General features: G+C 35.4%; 1 protein-coding gene across 1 annotated transcript; it reads right to left on the bottom strand.

Annotated features, from left to right (window-relative positions):
* Positions 1–368: 368 nt before the first annotated feature.
* rragca (Ras-related GTP binding Ca) lies at positions 369–14,602 on the bottom strand. The gene is given in 7 exon segments (NM_001020635.1): positions 369–578; positions 661–809; positions 5,235–5,377; positions 5,651–5,765; positions 8,778–8,977; positions 10,350–10,553; positions 14,290–14,602. Coding segments are annotated over 7 exon segments (1,143 nt in total). The 5' UTR covers positions 14,470–14,602; the 3' UTR covers positions 369–426.
* Positions 14,603–14,668: the final 66 nt, after the last annotated feature.

The raw sequence follows: 14,668 nt of genomic DNA, 5'->3' as shown, positions 1-14,668 counted from the left end.
TTAAACTTGGCTACTGTGTTAAGTGACCAGCAACATATCATACAGCATTCATCCAAGTTGTCAGGAGGTTCAACCTGACAGGGTGAGGTTTCTTGCTGTGCTTTTCCCCCCAGTGACTTGCACTTTTGTTTAACATGTTGTCTTGAGGAACAGTTTGTTAATGCCTTTTAGTCACAAAAAAAGTGTTCCACCTTCTTTTGTGCCTCTTCCCTTCCATACATGCGTGGCTTTGCAAGCTTACCCACATTACAATTCTGCCCCACACACTGCAGCATGTTTGTTTTAGTGACTCTTTTGCTTATAAAGCTTTTGGGAGCATTAATGATGGTCAGCATACTCAGAATGCGGCCCATCCTGTAGTCTTTCTCTTTTATTACCTTATCCATCTTCTCCACACTTTTCATTATTGTCTTTATCACCTTCTCTCTACACAGTGCTCCTTGGGGTTCCATTTAAGGCAACAGTTTTCATAAGAGGGGTGCCAACTGGCTGGTTGCTTGTCCTTGAGGTGGAAACTCCCACCTCGAACACCTCATGAATGGCTTTCCGGAAACAGTGGAAATTGTAGTCTATTAATCCTGTGGCACATAAAGGAGAAATCAAAACAACTGTCGATTTAGAAAATCAAAGACTCCAATATAATATATTGCTGAGGTGTACCTTTGCGCTCAAAGCTCTCTTCTCTCAGGATGCAGACCAGGGCAAGAAACTTGGTGACTTCTTTCAGGTAGAGCACTGTGGTGTTGTTGAGTTTGATGATGGCCATAGATTCCTTATCATATGCACTGCCACTGCCGTCCTCTTTTAATCTACAGAAATCAAAGCATACATTCAGAATGCTAAATGGTTACAAACTGTGTTTGTCAATTCTTCTTCTTCAAAAGTTTTCCCACTAGAGGGTGCATGTTCAAAACAAAGACATAATGTGGAACATAGGTCTCAAACTCAATTCCTAGAGGGCCGCACCTTTGCAGTTCTGCTCCAACCCCAATCAAACACATTTGATCTAGTAGTGCTGTGTCCCAATTTGCATACTATCGGTCTTAAATATTACTGGAAAATAGAATCAGGGCGTACTCGTACTATGTTATCCAAACCAGGCCCAGGCCCATTTACCAGATCGTTTGAGAAGTGTGAGTGCTCTAAATCGGGCTCAGGCACGGTTCACTTGGCCGGCTTGAAAGAGGTTCACCTGGCCCGGTTGAAAGAGGTGTGCCAGAGTGTGGTTTACTTGGGCTTTGGAACGGTACGCTTGTAGTGTGAGTGCAAAGCACACCAGAGCCTGAAACTGAAGACAAGATGTGACCTATATGGGACTGTTTCATTCGGATTAATTTATCATTCTTACTGTTCAATGAACACAAACTGTTATAGAAGCAAACCCCTCACTGCACGACAGCTGCACCTTCAGCAAACCTCCTAATTCCTGCAGCAAGAGGACTTTAAGATTGTTTATGAGCGTTAAAAGTGACTGTTCTGTTCGGTGAAATATTTGACTGCGCGTCACTGCATCCCAAGCGATTAAAACAATATAACTAAAGAAAATGTCCACTGTGCTGAGCGAAAGCACTTACTGAACAGTGCATCATCGATGACATAAGCGTGCCCAGGCCTGAATGTAATGTAAGTGTGGGCAGTCGGGGGAAACGGGAGGGGGGACAAGCGTGCTTTGGCCCGGTTCAGGGCAACTGTACATAGTGTGAGTACGCCCTTAATAGGTCCCAAATCTTAGTATGTTGAAGAGTGTGCCAAAGGTTAAGTGTAGAACAGTCCATACTCTAACTTCTGATATTACCCACAGTACATTGCATGTTGGTCGTAAATTCGAACAGAACTACAAATGCAGGTGAAAAATGTAACTAAACTACAAACATGATGAAAGTGCGAGACCAAATAGAGAGGCTTCAGTAAAAATGTTTGTATAACTGTTAAATACAATCTAGCCAACTGGAACATGTTTCAAATCGCGTTTCCCCATGTTATATTTTTATTAGCAACAACAACATGAACTTCTATAACGACGCGTTTGAACAATAACTTCTAATTGCAGAATTATCCAAAGACCGGAAGAGATTTCTCTGCATGAAAGACTAATCTGCTGCTGCATCTCCAATAAAATAGGAAATTAAATATGACAGAAATATGGATGATGTGAGAATGATTGACAGGGCTCATAACTAGGCAACAGAATCTGTTAACGAGGAAGTAGCATTTACCAAAGCTTCCAAATCGGGCACTTATGTTGGATTACTTAATTTATTTTAGATTGTGAAAGCCAAATTCTCCTAAGAGAGTGATTATGGCGCCTCCGATGGTGAATGCGGTTATACTCATGGGCAGGTATTTTTAGGTAGTTTGGTTGTTTATTTCACTAATTTGGCAACCGTCATCAGGTTGGAATTTCCACTAAGTATAAAACAGTGTTCTATTTGGGACAACACCACATGCATATACTACATTGTTGAGTCTGTAAGTGCATAAGTACATAGTGCATAGTGTGCCATTTGGGATGCAGCTGTAGTATTGAACACCTTGATTAGCTGAATCAGCTGTGTTTGATCAGGGTTGAAGAAGAACTGTGCAGAGCTGTGGCCCTCCAGGAATTGAGTTTGAGAACTATGATGTGGAATGAGTATGGAATGATGGGAGTTGTCTTCTTCATTACACATCTTATGGGACTCCTACATGAAATCATGATGAGCTAAATCGGTGTTTCTCAGCCACATTCCTGGAAGACCACCAGCTCTGAACATTTTCTGTCTCTTTAACCAAACACACTTGATTGAGATCATCAGCTCATTAGCAGAGATTGAAAGACCTGTAATGAATGTGACAGACAAAGCAAACATCCAAAACAGGAAGTGTTGATGGTCCTCCAATAACACAGTTGAGAAACACTAAGCTAAAGTATTCCGTATTCCAAACTTATGAAGCAGAGTAGGGCTGCACGGTAATGGAAAAATCAGACATTGTGATACTTATTTTACTGCAATATATATTGCGATATACATCTATAATTTTTTTTTCCAAATGATTGAGCGTTTTTAGGAAAGAATTTCACATTTTTTTAAAAGTTTTAATTCTTGCTACTAGCAAACCATTAAATACATATTTTGCTTCAATAAACTCCCAATTTTTTCCTTATTAATAGAAATCAAGGTAGTTTATAACAACTAACTTGCAACAACTATAACAACTATAGCAACTAGTTAATAACGAGAATTGGACCCTAAAGTTTTGTATTCATTTTAAATGATTGGGATAAATCTGCAGGGAGTGAGTCATGCATAAAATATAATAAACAAAACTACAAGCATTGATGAATGCAATAAAGCAAAGATAAAAGTGAAATGAGCAGTCTAGGATTTATAGTTTTGTGTATTTAAATGTAAAAAAACTACACAGCAAAGTCAACTCAATATTGCATATCTATGCGATGCGACTATTGCGGATGCACACATTGTGATATCGATGCTGAAACTATTTATTGTGCAGGCCTAAAGCAGAGTAGGGCTGAAAGCAATCAAAGCAAAATTACACGGTGTTTCCCATTTTCTATAAAACCAAACCAGAAATCAAAGGTGTGTGATCTCATTAGCATGGCCACAAAAATCCCTTTTTTCTCTGGATTTGAACATTCCCTGAAAAATCTGGGATAATGCATGTACACAACCAAAATTTTTAACATTGTTCTTGTTGGGTTTTTCGTTTAACAGGAAAAACGACAAAACTCATACACTGAAACTTGTTTTTTTGAAGTTCTCCTATTATGCCATTTTAATGGTTCCTGGTTTTGTTTAGGAGTTTCCTTTTATAGGATTAAATGCATCCAAAGTCTAAAATTATTCAAATGTGCCTTTATAAATCACTGCTTTCCATGAAGCCACTATGCCCTGTTGTGACTGCTCTACAACTCACATTGTGTTAAAAACAAAACAACCATTTTCATATCTAAATTTCAGTTCTGAAGGCTTTCTTAATCTTAAGGAATTGTACACACTTGCAGGACAGTAAAGATGACAATGATGCTGTTTACTCCTGGTCCCTTTATGCATTTATTCTGATCAGCTATAGTCGTGAAAAAGACTTGTGTAAATGTGTTCTGAAATGCATTGGAGACAGATATACATCTGATAACTGAAACCACTTTCCGAGGTGGTCTAGGACAGTGGTTCTTAATTCCGGTCCTCAACGACTCACCCCCCTGTCCTGTTGTATGTCTTGTATGTCTGTATGTCTTCCTCACTTATCGGATTCAGATCATCAGCTCGTTAACAGAGAGACCTATAAAATGTTTCTTTTGTGTGATATAAAAGAGAAATGCAAAATGTGCAAAGCAGGGGAAGCCGAGGACCAGAATTGAGAACCACTGGTCTAGGACATATTCCAGACAAAACCAGACAGGTCTGAATGCATATGGTTTTTAAAACCACAAATGTAAATTGTACTCCTTCCAAAAATGAAAGAAAAAAATATAAATAAATAAATAAAAAAATAAATAATACAATGAAAATAATAATTTTAGTGTCACATCTAAGGCTGCACAATATTGCAATGTGCACATCTGCAATAATCACATGGCAGGATTTACAATGTTGAGTCTGGATTATAGTTGACCAGGTGCCACAAAACACAGGATTTTAAGAGTCACTGCTAAGATTAATCATAATAAAAGTGAAGGTTTATCATTTGCACATGTTTTTAAGGTCTGTGACGGAGCATTTCAAGAGAGGTTAAAACATTTGAGTACAAGAAATTATGACTTTTGGAGGCATAACAAAGATTAATTGCATTTATTTATACACTGAAGATAAAATAGTGTTAATTTTCCAAAAAATGCATTTACAAAAATTCTTAAAAATGATTTTGCTTGGCACACTGGCAGACTATTTGGCTCGTTTTTAAGGAAAATCTCACTTAATTTTGACTTCTTTCTGAAAGTAAAAAAAAATCTATACTTTTAGATATTTGTACAAGAGAAAAGGCAACCCTACATAATTTGCATTGTGCATTTGCAAAATCAGTTTCTGTACCTAAATGCTTGTTAGACTCCCTTGAAAAAGTCAAATAGAGAGTTCAAACCATCTTGTGAAACAGTATTTATATAACAATATTTACTGCAAGAAATTAAAATATGGCAATGTCAAATTTTTCCAATATCGTGCAGGCCTAATCACAACCATGGACATAACGTTTCCTAAATATGCAACTAGAAATAGCATACAAAGTCTTACCCATAAATACAGGACACGTCAATGACCACATCGATCATGTCACAGCAGAGCTCATAGGACTGCATGTCCACCGGTGAACTGTCAGTGGCAATGTAAATCTTACTGACGACGTCAAACAGGAAGGCCTTCTCGATCCCTGAATTCTATTAGGAGAGAAACACGTACACACATACATTGCATAATGCCCTGCAGGTTTGATATGTGATCTTACAGCATTGGGAGCATAATAAAACATGCATGACTATGACTGAATTCGAGAAGGAAAGTGAATAAGGCATTTACACTGCAACAACACCATCACTATATATTCCTTTTAATGCCAATGTTACGACTAAAGAGGAATGGAAAATAATTAAGGCGCAACAATTATTAAGGCTTCATGTCACATCTAAAACATTGCAGGTAATGGAACATACAGATATAAAGATGTTGAGAAGGTTCTCCAGCGTGGGAAGCTGAGGGATGAGCTTCTGGACAACTTTACTGAAGGCCTCGAAGATAGAGTGATCGTATATACTCGTCAAATAGAAACTGTAAAAAACAGAAAAAATAAAGATTAAAAACAAATCAGGCAGGCTGACAAAAAAAAAAAACAAATAGATCCAATTTTCATTTTATTAGTTATCAGTAGTCCAAATTGTCAGCAATACTTTTTTTAGTTTCACACTTAGTTAAACAGTATTGCTAATAAATTTCACTATGGCTCCATTTAAACAGTGAATAGGCAAAGGCTGTAGATTTTCATGTTAATTTTCATGGGTACCTTTATATTTCCAATGTGTAAACAAACTCAAGGTTCTTACACCTTTTCCAAAGTCAATTTTTAAGCACTTGCTAGGTGCATTTTCAACCCTTTTCAAGTGTAACACATTTACATAGATACAATGTAATGAAGTATATATATATATATATATATATATATATATATATATATATATATATATATATATATATATATATATATATATATATATATATATATATATATATATATATATATATATATATATATAAATATATCATCACATTATATCAGATGCTATTTGGTATAGTATTCTATAGAATAAAGTATTCAGTCACACTTTACAATAAGATTCATTAGTTAATGTTACTTAATGCATTTACTAACATGAACAAACAATGAACAATACATTTACTACAGTATGTTCATGTTAGTTAACGTTAGTAAATGAAAATACAGTTGTTTATTGTGAGTTCATGTTAACTCACGGTACATTAACTAATGTTAACAAGCATGGACTTGGATGTTAATAATGCATTAGTAAATGTTCAATTATGATTAATAAATGCTGTACAAGTGTTTATGATTAGTTCATGTTAGTAAATGCATTAACTAATGAACCTTATTGTAAAGTGTTACCAATTATTCTAAGAAAAGATTTTTGATTTTAAAATGTATATTTATTTTAATTTACAGATCAGTCATAAAGTAGTAATATTCATGCATTTTGTCTTATACCATTGCTTAATCTAAGGGCCAAAATATATAATAAAAAAAAAAACACCGCAAGTTCAAGCTACAGACACATCTGGAGACTCCAGAGTCTTAGATTAAAACTAAAAAACTAAAAAAGGATTTTCAGCATCCTTGCAAGCCATAATACCTTTAAAAAAGCCTGGTTCTCTCTAGGTTGTTTCCCTCACTTTCGTAATAGGTGAAGTTTGTTTCTTGCCACAAGCTTACTTGGTTTGGGACTTGTGGAGCTGCGCATTGATGGATTTGCTCTTTAATGTTTGGACTTTCAGCAGTAAATTTAAACCACACTAAATTGAACTTCAAAACTGGACTGACAGTTTCAATTTACTATAATCTTCTATGTTAAGCTGCTTTAATAAAGATTACATTGTAAAAGCGTCCTAGAAATAAACATTAATGTAGCTGAATTGAAAAATTTGATAAAAAATCTAAACCTTCCCTAATTCCAAGGTTTTCTGTGTGAAAACCCTGAGATGTTTTGCTGGATTTTAATGGATTTCTACATTTTACATGGAGAGCCAAATAAACAGAAAAATTACAGAGATACAGAGCAGAAGTGGCTTAGGCTCTGCAATGTTGGAAAGCAACATTTTACAAATTTTTCAAATATTAGGTTGATTTACACAGATTCCTTGTGCAAGTGTAATGAAGAACAGACATTACAATGCAACATAACAGTTTGTAAAGTCAGTGAATGATTAATAATATCCACATTCATTCATTTTCCTTCGGCTTATACCCCTTATTTTGTTCCGCCACTGCGGAATGAACTGCCAACTATTCTGGCAAATGTTTTACGCAGCGGATGCCCTTCCAGCCACAACCCAGTACTGGGAAACACTTATACACTTTTGTATTTACACACACAAACTCTAAGGTTACCCAATAGACCTAAAGTGCATGTCTTTGGGCTGTGGGGGAAACCATAGCACCCAGAGGAAACCCACACAAACTCTACACAAAAATGCCAACTGGCCCAGCTGGGACTCAAACCAGCGACATTCCAGTTAAACCACTGAGCCACCGTGCCACCTATCCACATTCATGTGAGGATTATATTATTTAGGTTGACTATCAATAATTGAGACACTGACAGCAAGATATATCTTTTTTACATCATACTGCCAGTGTTGGGTTGTCTATGAAAACCAAAGAGAATCTGACACTGCTGTTCACAGTATGCAGAACATGCTAGCTATTCACCCTTGCTTGTTGTTCAAAAGGCATCGACTACTCAAGTCTCCTTAAATTGTACACTTAACTTCTTCTACTGAACAGAGCTGAAGAAAAACAAGCTTCTTGAGTCCAGCAAGCAAATAATACATTTGTCTAAGAGCAAATTCCTTGATAAGGCATACAATACAAGTTCCCCAAAATTGTAGCAACCAAAAATATACACTTTTTTTTTTTTTACCTCCCTGACAAGTTAAACACAACTTTTTCATGTGACACTTTTTCGTGTGTTTCCCTTTTTCATGTGACACTTGCTTTGATCACATTTTTACAGATGCTATATCTGTATTGATACAAAGCAAATACAAAACAAAAGTAAAAGCAAATATTAGCAGATAAATGTTACATTAAGCAGACATTTTTATCTAGATCAGAGATAATATACAGCAAAATTCTAAAGTGTTCACAAAAGAACCAAGTAATCATATCCAGGGATAAGTGGCACTCTCGTTAATGTTTTATTATCCAAATTAATTTAGCAAATGCATACAATCACTGGGATTTACACAAGAGTTCATGTCATCAACACTATTTGCTTTGAGAAGCACTTTGTCAATCCATTACACCCATTATTAGGTCTGAATTAATGGTAAATTATGAATTATGCAAGATAAACAAACCAAGAAACAAACCAATTTAAGAAAAATCTTTTGACAAACTCGTATATTGATCGGATGTTCTGCAAATTGAAAACAATGACACAACAAAAAACAGGGTTTCCGCTTCATCTCAGATTGCAGAAATAGTGGCCCATATTATGAGTCAAGCATTTAATCAATAAAAGTATCAGAAAGAAAAGTGCAAATGTAAACCTGAGATGTAGTTTCTCTAAGCTTGCATCTGCCAGGTCATCATTAGCCCTCTGATGTATGTCCCGCTGGGTCTCGATCTTATGGTCATCAGACAGGCCATCTACTTTATGGATGAACACTTCAAAGTTGATCTCAGGGTTCACTCTGTAGGCCCGCGATACTGTTAGGTGGAGTCGACTAAGAGCCTCCACATAGTCATCCTGTAATACAGTGTAAAAGGGTAAGAATTTGATGTTCAGCAAAGCTATACTTGAGGTTTTCAAACAAACTGAAATTTACATATATATTATTTACACAATAAAAGCTTTAAATAAATGATGCAAGAAAACATAACAGCTAAACCGCTAACAGCTCTTCCTGATACAATAACACTTCTTCTGTGTAATATCACACAGTGCTGGAGCTGAAACTTCAACAAGTTATCGTGTCTGCAAACCTATATTTTTCTTTATTTAACCAGATAAAAACCCATTGAGATCAAGATCTCATTTACAACCTGAAATCTAATCGACCATATACTAAAATAAAACATATTTTAGTTAGATAAATGCTGAAGGCCCGAGAGAAGAAACGGTCTCCCTTCTTTCTCTACAGAAACAATGATGCACCAATTTTTAAACCTCAAGTCAATGAGCTGAGCCTCAATGACAAACAACATTCAATTAAATGAAACCAGAATGTCTGCACTCAATGCCAAGACTTAAATAAGCTAACTATCTACTATTAACACAATTCAACTGCAATCAAATGGTCTTAAACAGTTTCCCTAATGCCTACATTTTCTATAAAATAAAAATACATAAATAAAATAAAAATCAAAAATTATTTTATTTATTCCTATAGCTTTGCATTATAAATGAAGATTTAACTACTTTCATTAATTTAGCATGGCAACAGAAACATTCCACATAAGGATTTATCTTAAACTCTCGACTGAAGTTATAAAGCGAGTTTGGAGAAAAGAAAATGTAATTTTGTATTGTATTTTCAGATGCACCATTTACTACACCGAGTTGTAACTCATAAGGAATCTACATAAACAGCTGTTATCATCACAGAATGATTATTATTATAATCTGATTAAATCAATCTCATTTTGAACTCAAATTTTCATAGCTTATCTGTATACAATGAATCTGTGTAGCAAAAGCTGCTTCATCTTAAAGCATGTGCTGGAGGTTTACTGGAATTAGCTTTACTGACAAAAACGGGCATGAAAATTACCTTCAATTAATCGCCAACCCTAATTCGTAATTAGCTACTGCATTTTGCTAAAAATTCCCCACAAGTACCAAGACATATACTATGCGTGAATTAAATAAGCTCAATTGGCCATAGTCTATGTGTGAATGCAAGAGTGTATGGGTGTTTCTCAGCGCTGGATTGCAGCTGAAAGGGCGTCTGCTGCATAAAACATGCTGGATAAGTTAGTGATTCATTCCACTGTGGTGACCACTGAATGATAAAGGGACTAAGCGAAATTTTTGCAAAAGATTCCAGCCATCTCAAACGAACTACATCACATCTGTTAGTTGTTATTTGTTAGTCAAGTCTTTGAATTTTCCATTTCACCTGAGCGTCGATGACAAATATCAAAGCTCCAGTTCCTCTGAAGATCATCTCGTAATCAAAAGTTGGATCAAAAAAGTCCACTTGTCCCGGGAAGTCCCAGATCTGGAAGTTGACAAAGGAACTGCTGGAGATGTCATCCTTATAGATCTTGTTGGTGCTTTCCAGGAAGAGGGTCTCATTGGGCGACATCTTATGAAACACCACCTACATAAAATCAAGAGATGAAATGTATTAAAGCTTCTAAAAGCACAACATTTTACCTCTAAAGGGAGACCAATGAAGTCAAACAGTGAAATCACACTAAAAGCCCAGTCACATGCTTAATAAGGAGCTTACTAGTGGCAAGGCTTAAGAAATTAAAGCCTTAAAAATTCTATTAAGTCAAAAAGGTAGACATAGACACCTTAAAAGTTAAACTCTGCATATTTTTATTTTGTTTAACTAGTGTTCAGTTGTTACAGCAAAGCTGCTGATATACTTCAAACATAAGTTCTTTTGCTTTCTTCATTTAAAAGTAGAAAGAAGTTTAAAAAGGCTGACACTAAAGTGTTTTCGAATATTCTGACACCTCTGCTGTGAGAGAAGAACAGTTTCGAAAACATCTGGAAGTAGCATTGATCTAATCATTGGCACAAAAAAAGAGCAAGCAATATTGATGGTGAGTTTGCTCTTTTTATTTATCAAATGTGGAGCACTGATGATTTGTTACTAGCTTGTCAAAAAAGGCTAGAAGTTCCAGAGTTTCAGAAGACACCCATTGATTGAATAAATCACATTTAGAAGCCAAAACGAATTCCTTACATAAGTTTAATTTGGTGAAAGTGCCAGAAAAAAAAAAAAAAAAACCAACAACCTTAAAACTAATTTCATTTTGGGCAAACTGTTTAAAAAAAAAAAAAAAAAAAAAATCACAATTCAAAACTCATTCTTCAATTTTGTTTGATGTATATCATGGACAGTTGTCTTGGAAGTCAAAACAAAACATAAGATACAAATAAATACACTGCAATAATATACGCAAAGCTTTTCAATGCTTTTTGTTCCAGTAGTGGCAAAATTTTAAATGAGAAATTAATATGATTATTTCTGTCACCAAATAAACAGAAAAAAAGTCAATATTCTTAGAGACACTTAATTATTTTCTTATAAAATAAGTATAAAGTCACTTTTTAATTTGCTGGCTGGTGACACATATTGGTGTGGATGCATGACATTGCATCTGCTGCTACATAGTACATGTTTATGATTTCTCTCTGTTGCACTAGTGTGTTTCGTGGTGCAGCAGTTGTGACTGTCATGTGTTCATGTTTGGTGTTTGATGATATGGCATTTTTCACTGAAGGTGTAGAAGCTTCAGTCATGACTTGTTTCATTACACCAACAGGAACTGCTTGTTTGTATAGCTTTTTGTTGTTACACTGTTTGGCACCTTCATATTTAAAAAATGCCAAAAAACTATTTTAATTGTTAGCAGCAGCGTCGAAATCACCCGTTTGACTTTCCAATTCGAACACTTTCCCTATCCCCTAGGTCAGAGATGTCCAAACTTGGTCCTGGAGGGCCGGTGTCCGGCTGAGTTTAGCTTCAACTTGCTTCAACACACCTACCAGAAAGCTTCTAGTATGTCTAGTAAGAGCTTGATTAGTTGTGGTTTAGGTGTGTTTGATTAGGGTTGGAGCTAAACCCTCTATAACACTGGCCCTCAAGCACCGAGTTTGGACACCCCTACCCTAGATTTTCTGGCAATAACTGTAGTTGTAAAATTCAATATATAAACCTTAATTAAATGATGAATTGAAAAGGTATTTACAGTATATAATATCACACTGTACCCACATCAAACAAAAACATAGGAGGGATGGATGGATGCCTGTTTTATCTGTGCTCACCATCTTTTAGCGAGTGCACATTGCATTGCATTTATTCTCTAGCCACTCTGAGTGTGCATCAGTTCTACACTCATCTTTGCTGTGCATTATGGGAATGACTGAGTGCACTACATAATATCCACTGCTGTTTCAGACACCAATATAAAATGACTCCAATCTTCCCTAAAATTGTGCCAAATTTAAAGGTACAAAGAGTGATTTTTGGATTCATTATGTCTACAACACACAATTAAATGTACCATAAACAATAAAATAGCTTTATCACTTAGAAAGTCATCTAGAAGAGAGGCTTTCAAACTGGGGGCTGAAGTAAAAAAGTAGTCCTTAGAACTGTTTGGATAAAAAGCATTATGTAAAAATTGTTTTAAAAAAATACATAAAAAGCAAAAAAATGCAAATAATTGATAATGTAATTGACAAAATGACAACTCAAAAGATTAAACTAAAATAAGTAAATCACACTTTTTGGTATGATAAATAAACATTATTAGAAACACATCTATGACTTGTCTGATTTAGTTAAATAGAAATCCACATTACTTCAGGGTTTTGGTCCCATCAAGGCAAATTTAAGACTTTTAAAGACCCTTTTAAGATCATTATGAATGAATCATTAGACATATACAGGGCTAAATACTAATGTCATTTCTAATGCTTTATGATTGTCACAAAAAAGAAAAATGTTAATATTTCTTAGCGACAAACTTTAATATGTCAGAACAAGAAAAAAATACTAGTTGTATACACTTTGCGTTTCCCACTCACAAGTTTAACATTGTTAAAATCATATTTATTGAGGAGGCAATTATATAAATGCTCAAATATATATGTTTGTTGGTTTTTGGTGCAAATTGACTGAGTACAACTTCTATTTAAACTAATGCATTTCTGTTATAAAGCCTTAAGTTGTATGCCTATTTATAAATATTGTGTCTATTCCCTTTACTTCTGTAAAGAGTCTTGTGTATAAATGAAAGTTAATGTAAGGGGATTTATTGCTCTGTTATTATCCTGAGGAACTGCATGTGTAATTGTTTTTAATTGTCTTTCCCTGATTTGGATTGTCTTTCCCTGATCTGGATTGTTGGTAATTGGATGGATGTTGGTCGGATTGGTTAGCTTTACTTGGACAGAGAACAATTAAGACGCATTTAAAATTATTTAATACACACAACACAACATTTCAGTAAAATTATGTCTTAAAATATTGTTTATAAAATGTAAGACTTTTTAAGACCCCGTGGACACCCTGTACTTACTATTTACTATAAAGTGATGCAAATAAGATATGAATGATCACAAAATAGATTAAAGATAATACAAATAATATAAAACTATTAATTTCAGTTAATAAATTGTTTTACAATAAATAATAAAAACTACATTCAAATAAAAACATATTAAAAATATGTATGTTTATTTAAAATATGTAAATGAATAAAATAAACACACTCCAATAATGCATATAAAATCTAATGTAACATAATAGAAACTAAAGTAAAATAAAGTAGAAGTCATTTTAAGCCTGTATCTATATTGTTGCCTTTTACATTTTAGGGGGGGGGGGGGGGGGGGGGGCATGATGACATTTGGGGGTCCGTGTCATCTATATGATGAAAAATCCCTCTATATAAATACTGTCATATGGAATTAGCTACTTTAATGATAGAAAAACGTCTTTTGAAGGAACGTTTTATAGAAATAATCTAAATGTGAGGATGTGGTGGATGCCGAATGTATGAATAAGCATTTGAGGACACAGGGCAGAAATGAAGAAGAAATCACGTGCCATTTCAATGCCGGTTGAGTCGCCTCAATATGACTTTTGGATATGCTACATAATATCCTCATTCACACAGCTATCTTATGTATGTAGGCCTGTATGGCATTACATCCGTAAATCCTCTCAGCTTAATAAATAGCTTGTTTGCAGCGACTCTGAGGGGTGATCTTGACCGTGTCCGGTGACAGCAGACCCGGTTCTAACTCGTTCGGCTGAGAGGTGAGCAGTGGAGGAACACAGACGGTCTAATATCACATATTCCTCCTACCTTCTGGATAGAGGACTTCCCGCTCCTCCTCAACCCCATTAGCAGGATTCTTGGTTTACTGTCGGAGGGAGTAGGACTGTCCTCAATGTCTCCCTCCTCTTCCCCATATCCGAAATCTTTGGGAAACGAGTCCGCCACTCCGTAGCTGTCCGCCAGCGGTGCCTCGTACTGGATCGACATGTTGACCCCCCTCCCCAACCCCGTTAAATTTTAACCTCCCCAATTATTAGTAATCCAATCAACATGAAATAAACGCCGAGTAAACAAACATAAAACCTCCTTATGCTAAAAGGATGTGAGCAAACTTATTATGGATTCTCCTTTAAATCTTCAGTCTCTCTTGTGTTTCCCTTCTCGACGAAACGCCCACTTGTGAGCG

Source organism: Danio rerio, chromosome 16, assembly GCF_052040795.2.
Source record: "Danio rerio strain M-AB ecotype USA chromosome 16, GRCz13ab, whole genome shotgun sequence".
In the NCBI taxonomy this organism is placed as follows: domain Eukaryota; kingdom Metazoa; phylum Chordata; class Actinopteri; order Cypriniformes; family Danionidae; genus Danio; species Danio rerio.
This window is presented reverse-complemented; position numbering and strand designations above follow the sequence as displayed.